Source organism: Dryobates pubescens, chromosome 42, assembly GCF_014839835.1.
Source record: "Dryobates pubescens isolate bDryPub1 chromosome 42, bDryPub1.pri, whole genome shotgun sequence".
Taxonomy (NCBI): domain Eukaryota; kingdom Metazoa; phylum Chordata; class Aves; order Piciformes; family Picidae; genus Dryobates; species Dryobates pubescens.
The window spans coordinates 1,565,136-1,578,738 of NC_071653.1; the positions used below are offsets into that span (position 1 = coordinate 1,565,136).

General features: G+C 52.5%; 1 protein-coding gene across 1 annotated transcript; it reads right to left on the minus strand.

Annotated features, from left to right (window-relative positions):
* Positions 1–670: 670 nt before the first annotated feature.
* On the minus strand, positions 671–1,336 carry LOC128899284 (olfactory receptor 14J1-like; the record flags this gene model as incomplete). Its single annotated transcript, XM_054177667.1, has 1 exon — positions 671–1,336. A coding segment is annotated over exon 1 (666 nt), but the record flags the coding sequence as incomplete, so codon positions are not given.
* Between the last annotated feature and the right edge of the window lie 12,267 nt (positions 1,337–13,603).

Genomic DNA, 13,603 nt, shown 5'->3' on the forward strand with positions numbered 1-13,603 from the left:
TAGTAGAAGCGGGTCAGGGAAACCAGTTTGAACTCTGAGTAGGTGCAGTCTGTTATGAGAAGGGGTTGGGGTTCAAAGGCATGAGGAGAACTCCTGTTCTGATGGCAGTGCTGCTCTGGAGCACAGCTCTCTCCCACAAGCAGCCCTGGCCTCTCCCTGCCTGCAGTCCCAGCACTGCCACACAGCAGCACAGTGCCCAAGCTGCCAGAGCACTCAGGCCTTGCCCCAGCACAGAGGCTCAGCAGGAGAGGGTGGAAAGGCAGAAAGAGCAGCGGAGGACAGCCCAAGCTCTGAGGCTGCCTGGCACTGCTGCTGTGCTGGGACTCTGCCCCTCCACCTCTGCACACAGGCACTGCCCTGCAGCTCCACAGAAGCCTCGGAGGAAGGAACTCAGAGAAACAACTCTCTGCAGGATCCTTTATTGTGTTGAACACAGAGGGAGCACAGCTGCTCATGTCTGCAGCCTCTGGGTCACAGCAGACAGGACAACACTGAACCAGAAATGGTCTGAAGAAAGACATTTGTGTGGGAACAACATTCTCACAAGGGAAACACCACCAGCAGCAGCCAGAACTCGAGCAGCCAGGCTGGGCCTGCACTGAGTGACCTCAGAACTGCTCTGCAGGAGAAGACAAAGAGGTTATTGCTTCTGAAGGCATCCAGGGATCAGTTGGCTCAGGGCAGCCTTGAGCTCCTGGTTCCTCAGGCTGTAAATGAAAGGGTTCACTGCTGGAGGCACCACTGAGTACAGAACTGACACTACCACATCTAGGGATGGGGAGGAGATGGAGGAGGGTTTGAGGTTGGCAAAGAAGGCAGTGCTGAGAAAGAGGGAGACCACAGCCAGGTGAGGGAGGCAGGTGGCAAAGGCTTTGTGGCGTCCCTGCTGAGAGGGGATCCTCAGCAATGCCCTGAAGATCTGCACATAGGACACCACAATGAACACAAAGCAGAAAAAGAATAAAGAGGAACCTACCACAAGAAGCCAAAGTTCCCTGAGGTAGGATGTGGAGCAGGAGAGCTTGAGGATCTGGGGCACTTCACAGAAGAACTGGTCCAGAGCATTGCCCTGGCACAGGGGTAGGGAAAATGTATCGGCTGTGTACAGCACAGCATTGAGAGCGCCAGAGGCCCAGGCAGCTGCTGCCAGGTGGAGACAAACTCTGCTGCCCAGGAGGGTCTCATAGTGCAGGAGTCTGCAGATGGCAACGTAGCGATCGTAGGACATGGTGGTGAGGAGAAAATACTCTACTGACATTAGGAATATGAAAAAGAAGACCTGGAGAGCACATCCTGCATAGGAGATGTCCCTGGTGTCCCTCAGGGAATTGTCCATGGATTTGGGAACAGTGGTGGAGATGGTACCCATGTCAAGGAGGGAGAGGTTGAGGAGGAAGAAGTACATGGGGGTGTGGAGGTGGTGGTCCCAGGCTATGGTGGTGATGATGAGGCCATTGCCCAGCAGGGCAGCCAGGTAGATGGCCAGGAAGAGGCAGAAGTGCAGGAGCTGCAGCTGTGTTGTGCCTGGGAATGGCAGGAGGAGGAAGTGGGTGATGGAGCTGCTGTTGGCCATCTGCTGCCTGTGGCCATGGAGACCTGTCCAAGAAGGGAAAGGCAATGACAAGTTAGGGCACACTTTCCTCAGCCTTATTGCAACCTTCCTCCCTCAGCTGCATGAGGATTGTTTCAGCTAAGTCCCATCACTACCAACCCATGGTAGAGTTCATCACAGCTTCAACTGCAGCAGGGACCCAGAATTGCCATGAAGATTCCTCTGGTGTCAGAACAGAAAGTGACCAACAGCCCAATCCCAGGGAATGAGAGTCCCATGGAGAGGTGGAGCAACAGGGAGCAGGCCTGCAGTGCTGCAGAGACAGTGAAGGGAACAGAGAAAGGCAGAGGGGCTTGGGGTGAAGCCTTCTCCTTCCCCAGCTCTGCTCTCTGCAGCTTACAGGATGGAACTGAAGAGCTTTTGTCCTCCTTCTGTGTGCACACTCCAGGAGCCTTCAGCTGAATGTCAGCTGCCAAGGTTGTGACTCCTGACCTGGAGCCCATAGCTTTGAGGGCACTGTCTCTGCTGGGTAGAAGAGGAGTGTGGTGAAGGCACATTGTGCCGAGACATTGAATCTTGCCCCAGCATGTGGGCAAGCTTCCCCTCCCTCAGGAGGAAGACAAAAGCCAGGCTAGCACGCATCTGGTGCATGCTGTGCTCGTGCATTCTCCAAATATGGAAGAATTCTAGCTTCATGCTTTCCCATAGGCTGAAGACAGTTGTTTATGAGAATGCCCATTGGTCAAACCTGGCCTCGAGGTATTCTATAAATATTACCCCAGTGAGTAAACAAGTGCTTTTCCTGCCTTCCTGCCTTCCTCCTCCATTTCTGTCTCTGTGCTAGCTCGAGGGTTAAGTCCGAGCCGCTGCCTCTGCAATTGAGTTTATTGTTTAGCTTCTGTTACATACATGCACGAATATCAAAGCACCTGCATGTGAGAAGTGACTGGAGGAATTATTTCCACAAGAGGAAGGACACCACGCTGAGCTAAGGAGCCAGCGTTGCTACAGCCAGTCACACCAACCAGGAGAGGAACCCCCCCCCCCCCGTCACTACTGCATTGACTGGATCAACCCCCGAGGGTAAGATCTGCCTAATTATCGGGGAAGAAGCGACTTGACCGTGCCAGGTCGTCCGCTCAATTGCTTAACCCCCACTATAGTGGAGAGAAGAGTGTGACGTGCTGCTCCGAGCCCTGAAACTCCAGGGATTACTCAGCAGCATTCGTGCTTACACTGCACTGAACTCCCCCCCCCGGACCGCTCCGGGTATCCTGCTGTTGCTTTAAGCCCAGCAGACGAGAAACCGCTGCCTGAGAACTTGCCGAGCTGGGCCGACCTCTGTCAGGCCCGCCCCTCCGGCATTCCTCACTCCCGGGGCCGCCCCTGCAGACCCGCGTACCACCGCGTCCCCCGGGCACGCCTGCCGGCGATCGCCGTCCCGCCGTGTGGTACGGATCAATTCCAAGGAACAGCTCGTCTCCGGACCGGCCCTGCTAGCCCGTCCTTCCGTGCGAGCCAGCTCTGCAAGACCCCAGTCTTGAACCGGCGGCACACAGGACAGAGCTCCGTCTGAGCTTGACCAGAAGCCGCGCACGTCCCGTCGAGTCGCCATCTAGTGGCCAAGCGGCGGAACTGCACCCTTCTTGCATATAAATACAGAAATAGTTTGTAATTAGCTCAAATAAGTTCTAATCATAATACTAAGCCAGTTATGGGATATATTTCACGAACGTGCACTAGAACATGTATATAAGTTGGTGATTCATCAGTTATTGACAATTTTATAATATTAATAAAAATAATAATTTTCATAATTCATAATTTTCATAATTAATAAATTAATAACCTCCCTCTTCACCACAAGGAGAGCAAAAAGTTGCATTGGGAAATGCGTCTGCAGTGCAGAGAATGGCACAGAGGTGCCTGATCCCCCTTGCCAGGGCATCTCTGCCAGCAGATCCCTCTCCCCCAGCTGCCCAAGTCCCTGATGCCTGCAGCTGTCCCTGTCAGGAGCTGCTTCTCTGTGCCCAGCTCTACTCCCTGTCTCTGCTGACAGAGCCCATCCCACCTGCTGTGTGCTCAGATCTGCCCTGCAGACCCCTTGCAGCAGCAGGACACTGCCCAGGGGCAGCTCTGGGTGTGCAGGACTCAGACAAAGGCTAATGAGACCTCAGAGTCTTATGAACAGCACTGAAATAAACTCTAGTCTCACACTGCCCTCCCAGCACACCAAGGGGATCAACATTCAAAGCCAAGACTCCTTCCCTTCCAGCAAAATGCTGCCTTGATGCTCTTCTGGAAAGCCTCCTCAGAAATGCCCAGGCATGAGCCAGGACTGTGAGCAGCTCTGGCCAATGCAGCTTCCTCCCCACAGCAGAAGGACCCTGCCCTGCCCTGCCCTGCCCTGCCCTGCCAGTCACAGCTTCTCCCCTGTGGTGGGTTTAGAGGCAGACCCCCTCTCCACAACAACCATCTTCTGCTACCAAGAATGTGCTGGGTTGAGGCAGCCCCCTCTCTCCCCACCACGGGCAGGAATAAAAACACTCAGACAAACAGATTGCAAAAGTGATGAAAGTTTAAATAGAAAGCAGTGAATGTTGCAGAAAACCCAAAGCGCAGTGACAAAGAAAGATCCCAAAGCAAACCCAGAGGCATCCCATTCCCACCTGAGGGTACACCCGAGACCCTCAGGGCTCCTTCTTCCCCCTCCCTCTGCTGGGCTAGTCTCAGCTGGCCAGGCCTGAGACTGCCCATCCCCCCGTGGCCTTGGGCCTAGCCAGGCCCAAAGCCAGGAGACATCTCCCCCAGTTACCGGCTGGCGGAGGAGGAAGAAAAGAGAACGTGCTAGACCCCGCACTGGATCTTATAGTGGTGCAAAGAATTATGGTAGGAAATACACACAATTTCCTGTGTCCATCCCTCTGGGCTGGACTTCTGGACACAGGAAGTGAACACACCAGGGGGGCACCCAGCTCAAACTGCAACATCCCCACAGCAGTGTGTGGAGCTCCCTGGGCAGGCTGAGAGCTGAGCCTGGCAGGCAGCACAGTCCCTGCCCCAGCACACAGCCCCTGGGCTGCAGGGACCCTGCTTTGAAGGACTGCTCTGACCATCCCTGCCTGCACCCCAGGGCTCCACAGCTCTTCAGAAAAGCCTGAAAAGAGCCTCTGCACAGGAAGATTTCCTTCCAGCCCCCACCAGCTGTGGCTCTGCCAGCTTTAGGAGATGCCTCCAGGAGCTGCACCTGCACTGCCCTGCCCCCACAGACTCACCATGTCAGTGACTGCAGTGACTTCTCCTGTCAGCTCTCAGTCACCCTCCTGGACACCTCGAAGCTCTCTCTGGCTTCCTCATCTTGCTGAGATACACTGGCAGTGCCCTCAGCCCTGCTGTGCAGAGCAGAGGAGCTGCTCCTGGGCACAGCTGTCTCTTTTCTCTGCTGCCTGTTTTCCAGCAGCTCCATCCAGCCACAGAGCTCAGCCCAGCTGAGCAGCAGAGGACCAACCCAAGGGCATTTTAATGACCCTCTGGTGGCTTTGGTGCCAGGTAAACATCAGAGACTGAGAAGGAGATGATGAAACCTCTCCAGAAGTTGAAGTCACTTTCAAACTCTGAAGTTTCTTCTCTTGTTGATGGGTCCCAGTGAGGACACTGCTGGGAAAGTGTCTGCAGACTGTGGTTGGAGCAGAGAACTGGAGGCAGTGCTGAGAGGTCAGGACAAGCAGAGGAAGATGTCTCTGATGCTGAGCAAACCTGGAGGTGTTTCATTAATGCAAAGGGTCAAGCCCTGAGCCCTGGCTCCTGGACAGGCAGATCCTGTCCCTCACTCACCCCTCAGGATGCTTCCTGCAGCAGTGAGATGTGGAGAGGACCAATATCAAGGGCAGGACTATGGCACAACCCCTCCCAGGCTCCTGAGGATGGACAAGGAGGCAAGGAGGCCCCAGGGCTGGAAGGAGGAGTTGTCTCCTCAGAGGCATCATTGGCACAGACCACAGCCAGAACCAAAGGCAGGAAGAGCTTGGTTGTGCCAGGAGCCTTTCAGCTCTTGCACAGCCCTTTGTCATCTGCCCCTCAGGCTGTCCTCTGCTGCTGCAGCAGCTGAGCCTCTTTCCCTGCAGGCTGTAGTCACCCACCCAGCAGCTACACCTTGCTGGCCCCTTCCTGTGCTGCTCTCTCTCCATCCTCCCTGGGTGTTCCTTGAAACTCCAAGCCTTGGAGTGCTCCAGGCTCCTGCTGGGAGATGTCTTGCAGTGACATTTCTTTCTCCTCATGTTCTGTCTGGACCTCCCCAGCTGCACTTTGTGGCTTTGTTTCTTTCTCTTGCACTTTGTCACTGTGCAGAAAAGCTTCTCCATGTCTCAAACCACTCCCCAAGCACTCTCAGGCTACTCTGCTCCTCTCCTCACTCTTCACACCATTGAGCCCATGGCCTTCAGTCTCTCTCTACTGGTCATGTGCCTGAGGCCTCCCAAGTACATCTTGGGAGATCTCTGGGCACTCTCCAAGGTCTTTGCAGATGGAGATGTGTGGCCATAGGACAAGAAAGAGACTTTTGACCAAGTGGTCTAGTGGGTGGACAAGGGGCAGTAGTTTTGAACTGAAAGAGGAGACTGAGATTGGATAGAAGGAAGAAATGGTTTGCAAGGAGGGTGGCAGGGCACTGGAACAGGTTGCCCAGAGAAGGGGATGTCCATCCCTGGAAGTCTCCAAAGTCATGAATTTCAGCAACCCACCCTAGTGGGAGATGTCCCTGGCCATGGTCAGGCTGTTGGACTCGATGCTCTGTTCCATCCCTGCCAATCCAAACCATTCCAGGATTCTTTGATTCCAATATCCCCAACCCCTTCTCCACAGGGCTGCAGCTACCTCCCTACACCATGGGGGAGGTTGCATCTCCCCTAGGCCCCTGCACCCCCACACAAAGGAAATTGTTGCCATTCCTGGCCATGAATGGCAATGGCTTGGGCAAATCCACTCCGATCCCAAAGGCACCTCCCTCAGAAGAGGAAAGCAGCAATGAGCTCTGCTGAGGCAGGAGGAGAATCTGAGACACTGGAATGAATTGGATGGAATTCAGCAAAGGGAACAGAGATGTCAGCAGGTTCAGTTTGGTGTCAAGGGTCACTCTCTCATGTTCACCATGGGAGAATCCTGCAGAGGAAAATCAGTTTGGGGGAGGATTAGAAAGATTGTGAAAGGAAAATCTCCTTGGGGCTGGAAGGATTTTACATGGAGCCTGGCAAGAAAGGCCTCAAGGAAGCTCTTCTGTTGACTCACAAGGCTCTGAATGGACTCCCTCACTCTCTCAACAACTTGAGAGGGAAGCCTGTCTGGGGTTAAATCCAATCCTAGTGCCAGACTTGGTCCCTGGTTTGTGACTCAGAGTTTGGGTGCAGGGATTTCAGGGGCAGTGCTTTCCCAAGGCACTGTGGCTCCTGTAGAGCTTGAAGGCAGCAGCAGCAGCAGGAGTTTGAAATTCCTTCACCAGTTCTGGTGAATCATGAACTCAGGCTGTGGGATTTCCTAGCAGCACTTCACAAGTCAAACCCCAACAGCTGGTTACAATCAATGCAGGGATTTAGATCAGGATTCTACAGGCTTTGACCCACGGTGCCCATCTTGAGGTCCGACAGCTGAGGAAATGTGAGGAGAGAAGCTGCCAGTGAAGACTGAAGCAAAATGTGGTTGTGGTTGTGTAGCTCAGCCTTCTCCCCAGCCATTGTTACCAGCTGTCCAGTCTTGCTCATCACAGAGGATATCCGTGACCATTTCAGAATAAACAGAATAACATAGAATAAACCAGGTTGGAAGAGACCTTCAAGATCATCGCGTCCAACCCATCAACCAATCCAACACCGCCCAAACAACTAACCCACGGCACCAAGCACCCCATCAAGTCTTCTGAAAACCTCCAGTGATGGCGACTCCACCACCTCCCCAGGCAGCCCATTCCAATGTGCAATCACTCTTTCTGTATAGAACTTTTTCCTAACATCTAGCCTGAACCTCCCCGGCGCAGCCTGAGACTGTGTCCTCTTGTTCTGGTACTGGCCACCTGGGAGAAGAGACCAACATCCGTCTGTCTACAACCCCCCTTCAGGTAGTTGTAGAGTAATAAGGTCACCCCTGAGTCTCCTCTTCTCCAGGCTAAGCAACCCCAGCTCCCTCAGCCTCTCCTCGTAGGGCTTGTGTTCCAAACCCCTCACCAACTTTGTTGCTCTTCTCTGGACTCGTTCCAGCAAGTCAACCTCCTTCCTAAACTGAGGGGCCCAGAACTGGACACAGTACTCGAGGTGCGGCCTAACCAGTGCAGTGTACAGGGGCAGAATGACCTCCCTGCTCCTGCTGGCCACAGTGTTCCTGATGCAGGCCAGGATGCCATTGGCCCTCTTAGCTGCCTGGGCACACTGCTGTGCCTTTAAGAAAGGGACAGTTGCTGGAACACTCTGGCTGAATATTTTGAAAACAAAGATAGGTCTAAATGAATTTCATTGGTAAAATGCAAGTTTTAGTTCAGTTTGAGTTCCAGTCTGTTCTGCCTTTTCAGCCTGTCTGCTTCTGAGCAACAGCTGCGGGAGCTAACCTTGATAACAGGTAAGAAAAAAAAACTAATTCTTGCATGTGCTTTGAGCTAACAGAATTCCTCCTTAATAATGACCTTTTCTCTCTAACCCTTTTGGGAAAAAAGGGAGGTAGGGGGAGAGAGGGGATATGGGGGAGGAACCCTCCTCTGTCTAGAGGATGGAGTTTTGTTCTGTATTACTTTCTTTGCTGTGTATTTCTGTACATATTGTAAATACTGTATATTGTGTATATATTCACTGCATTTCATCCAGCTTGTAAGTATAGCTTTCATTCATCTCTGCTTCTCCGACTGAGTCAGCTGTGGTTTCTTTCTTTGTGGGGGAGGGAGGACTGAACCTTCTCTCACCACCACAATTATTGACCTGGAGTCCTGGCTCACTGGGGTGGTCCCAGGGTATTGGAGAGGAGCAAATGTGACACCCAGCTCCAAGAAAGGAAGAAAGGAGGATCCAGGAAACTATAGAGCTGGCAGTGCGAACTGGGTAGCAGGGCAGGGCATGGAGCAGAGCATCTCCAGCACCATTACATGACCTGGAGAGGACAAGCAGGGGATCAGGCCCAGTCAGCATGGGTTTAGGAAGGGCAGGTCCTGCCTGACCCACCTGATCTCCTTCTCTGACAGGATGAGTGACTGTTGGATGAGGGCAAGGCTGTGGGTATTGTCTCCCTAGACTTTCCAAAAGACTTTGGCACTGCTCTGCACAGAATTCTCCTGGGCAAAGTGGCTGCTCCTGGCTTGGATGAGCAATGCTCTGCTGGATACAGCCCTGGCTGGGTGAAAGGCCCAAAGAGTGGTGCTCAGTGGAGTTCAGTCCAGCTGGTGGCAGGTCACAAGTGGTGTTCCTCAGGGCTCAGTGTTGGGAGCACTTCTGTTGAACATCTTTATTGATGACCTTGATGAAGACACAGAGTGTATCAGCAGTGAGTCAGCAGATGACACCAAGTTAGGTGGCAGAGTTGATCTGCATGAGGGTAGGGAGGCTCTGCAGAGGGACTTGGACAGATTGGATCCATGGCCAACGTTACCAGGAGGAGATTTGTCGGCAATGGAGAATGGAGTCAACACGAACAACCAATGTGATCTAGTATTGTTTGTTTATTAAGGGAACCTCTACAGCTTATATAGACTGGGAGAGCATTGTTGGCATAGCTTCATTGGTTCCCCACGAGTGACCACACATCCTACTGTTATAGATTATTGGTCACACTACTAATGCCACGTGAGGTTGTTGATGCAGGTGTGTGTCCTGTTATTCCCAGATAACTCTTTGTGTTTATAGCTACCAGTGCCCTGCTTTAGTTACATGCTGCAGGCACAGCACTGTTTTGCTGCACTGCTAGCTACTTCTGCACTTATGCTGAGCATGGGCTACCACCATGTCAGGCTCTAAGCCTACACTGCCAGGTTGCTCGCACTGCTCATAGCTATGATTGCCACACCAGGGGACACAGCAATACACCGACCCCAGCACTGTCAGGCCAAATGTGACCCCCAGGAGTACCTTTTCCAGCAGATTGAACTGAAATCTCCTCTTTTACACCTTCTTTCCTCAGAAGCAAATGTGGCCCTGTGTGATGAAGGGGTTATTGATTTATGAGTATGAAATATTAATTACATAAATACTAATTTTATTATTTAAATTATGAATAACAAATGAATCACTATTTTATATCCATATTCTAGTGCATGATTGTGAAATACATCCCAGAAGTGGTTTAGTATTTACAATCTGGACCCAATTAGGAGATTTACAGAATTAATTTCTGTTAATATAACTCAGGCTGCGTTCTGCCACTAGTCCACCAGGTGCGACTTGATGAGACTCTGGCAGCTGCTTAACTCTATACAGAGGTATTACAATGTATCAGAGGCTGGAACTAGAAATGTGCTGCTAGACACAGGTGCTTTGAACTGAACGTCAGTGAGTGGAAAGCAGGTGGAAGATACACTGTGTCCTTTGCTTGTAGCAAGGTTAGGTTCCAGCAGGCTGCTGTCTCTGGGGCTGGCTCCTGGGTTGGTCTGGACAGTGACAGTGGAGGAAACCTTCTCCCTCCCATGACAGCTGAGAGGGGATGGAACGTAGGCTTGCCGGTAGGCAGGCTCCCTTCACAGGACTCAGGCAGCTCCCTCTGGACAGCAGAGTGGTTCTGCAGGGTCAGCCTGGCTGGGCCAGTGGGGCTGGTCCTGGGATGGGGTCAGCCCTCATGGCAATGACCACTGGGGCCGGTGAGGACAGCCCCGGGGAAGAGACGTGGCTGTGCGGAGCGGCGACTTCCCCTTTGCTTGTCTCAAAGGAGTGGGCAGGAACCTATGAGAGAGGTCCTGGTTCTGGAGCACAGGGGATGAACAGTGCTCTGGATTCCCCTGGGGTTCATAGGGCATGGAGCAGCAGAAGTGGCAGCTCCTGTACTCATCCTGCAAATGGCAGGGTCACGTGGGCAGCTCTGGTCCTGCTTTCTGAGCTGGCACGCAGAGTTGTGCAGCTCCTCAGTCTACTGCTTCAGGCTGAGGCAGATGTTTGCACTGCTGGACTCAGCTAAGTCCCTTCTCTGGCAACTGCACAGATCTTACCCTCGGGGGTCCAGTCCTCTTGAAGGCACATCCCTCTCTTCCGACTGCTGAGGCAACACAATACTGTAGCTTCTCAGGCTCTCAGTGCTGGTCTCTGGAGATACTCTCAGGGCTAAGGCTCAACAGGCCTGCAGGGCTGCAGGCTTAATAACAAAGGTTATGGCATGAGCTCAGTCTCAAGCAAGGAGAGAGAACACAATGTATCAGCACCAGCATCCCACACCATGGGTGTGTGCAGGGGCTGCACTGCCTGGCTAATGCCTTGTCCTTGGTTCCCCTCATGATAGGAGGGCAATGTGTCCACACACTCTAGGACAAGCTTCAATGTCTGGGACATAACTCTGGGCATAATGTGCCTTCACCACCCTTGGAGCCTGGTGCACATCTGGTGCAGCTGCAGTAGCTGATGAGACACTGTCAGCTGTTGGAAAAGGGCAAATGCCAAACAGAAAGAATTACAACAGCTGTTGGGTACCTTGGGCTGCTGGAGACTGCTCATCCCTTGCATGGTGTGCTCAGGAAACACAGAGCATGGGATTAGACTCCATGACATACAGAGAGCCTTAATGTCTTATAGGATGAGATTAAGGCTTATCAGAGGCTGGGTTCACTACACTCACAAGATGCCTTAAGTGGAGAAAGGAGATTCTCCAAGCATGCATCTTTCTGTGGAAGGCCCAGCCAGACCTTGACTACTTTCCTCCACTTCTTTCAAGGAAACTGAAAATTGGTTTTCAGAGTGGGAGAAAGGACTCCTCTCACTTCCCAGGGAAGTCAAGGAAGAAGACAAGCTACACACATCACAAAACATTATAGTGCAGGCCCTTTTCCTCTGCTGAATTCAATCCTCAAGGGATCAGCTCCCTCCTGAGGGAGTAGTCTAGAAAGCCCCAGGAAGGAAGTGTTATGCCTACCAGGAAGGAATTGGACAGTCACTGAAAAATGAAAAAGGGTCCCCCGTTGAGGTCTTATAGGGGAGCAGGGCATTACGGAATTAAATACCTGGCTTCCTGTGTCCACCCACTGGGCTGGACTCCCTTGGGACACAGCAAGTGTTTCTCATGTGAATATGGCAGGGGGCACCTGGCCCAAACTTCTACAAGTACACAGGGGGAAAAGGGGGAAAAAATATACCAGAAGCCAGGAATAGGACAGGAGCAATTTTAATAACACTGATAAGCAAACAGCAATAGACTGTGCAGAAGCACAAAGCAGAGAGAGAGCTGTTAGTCTCTACTGCCCAGAAGCAGGACGATGGTTGGCCTCAGGCAGAGGGCTCTCTAAGCTTGGTGGTTCCTTGGGAGGATAAACGCCATGGATGAATCCCCACACTTCCTTCTTTCACTTCATTCTTACACCTGAGCTGACCTCATATGTTATGGAATACCTCTTTGGCCAGTCTGAGACAGCTGGCTCAGCTGTGTCCCCTCCCAAGGTCTTGCCCTCCCCTCAATGTACTCTTGGGGCAGGGAAAGGTTGAAAGGACACAGCCTGGATACTTGCTCAACAGTAGCCAAAACACTGCTGTGAAATCAGCTACTGCTGAAATAAACCTGTGAGGAAAATTAACTCCAGCTCAGTCCAACCCAATACATGGGATGAGACTCAGACTGTGCGGGGAGATGGCAATGGGATCCCATTTGGACCAGGATCAGGCCACAGCTGCACTGGGATCAGGATATCCACTTTGTGCTGTGCTGGGTGTACCTGGGACTGGGAAGGGGTGCAAGGGATGCACTTTTAATGGTATAGGAAACTCTCTGGGAGATGGCAAAGTGATGTAGTTTGTCCTGGGACGGGTTCAGGAGATGCAGTTTGTACTGAGATGTGAGCAGGTCTGTACTGGGAAGGATTAAAAGCATCCCAAGTTGTGCTGTGCAGGGACCAGATAGTACTGGAATGGGGCCCGAGAATTCTGCTTGTAATGGAACAGGGTCCAGGAGGTACTGGCAGTGCACAAGGGGATCCAGATTTAATTGGGACAAGGCCTAATGTGTACCTGGAGGGATTAAAGGGATCCTGTTTGGATTGGGACAGGACCCAGACTGTACTGGGAGGGCATGAGGGTATGCAGTTTGTACTGGGATGGATGCATTCAGTACTGGGAAGGGAGCCAGGGGATACATTCCGTGCTGGTATGTGACCCAGGCTGCAGAGCTAGAGGACAGTAGGATCCACTTTGTACTGGGATGAGGCCGTATCTGTACTGGGAGGGGTTAAAGGAAGCATGTTTGGACAGAGTCTATACTGGAAGGGGGTCAGAGTATCCAGTATGGACTCTGAGTAGGTGCAGTGTGTAATGGAAGGGGATTGGGGGATGAAGGCATGAGGAGACCTCCTGTTTTGATGGCAGTGCTGCTCTGGAGCACAGCTCTCTCCCACAAGCTGCCCTGGCGTGTTCCTGCCTGCAGTGCCAGCACTGCCACACAGCAGCACAGTGCCCAAGCTGCCAGAGCACTCAGGCCTTGCCCCAGCAGGAGAGGGTGGAAGGGCAGAAAGAGCAGCTGAGGACAGCCCAAGCTCTGGGACTCCTTGGCACTGCTGCTTTGCTACGACTCTGCCCCTCCACCTCTGCTCACAGGCACTGCCCTGCAGCTCCACAGAAGCCTTGGAGGAAGGAACTCAGAGAAGCAACTCAGGAAGAAGGAACTCAGAGAATCAGGGTACTTTATTGTTGAACACTCAGGGAGCACAGTTCCTTATGTCTGCAGCCTCTGGGTCACACCAGAAAGGACAACACTGAATCAGAAATACTCTGAAGAAAGACATTTGTGTGGGAACAACTTTCTCACGAGGGGAACAGCCCCAGCAGCAGCCAGAATTCCAGCAGCCAGTCTGGGCCTGCACTGAGTGACATCAGAACTGCTCTGCAGGAGAAGACAAAGAGG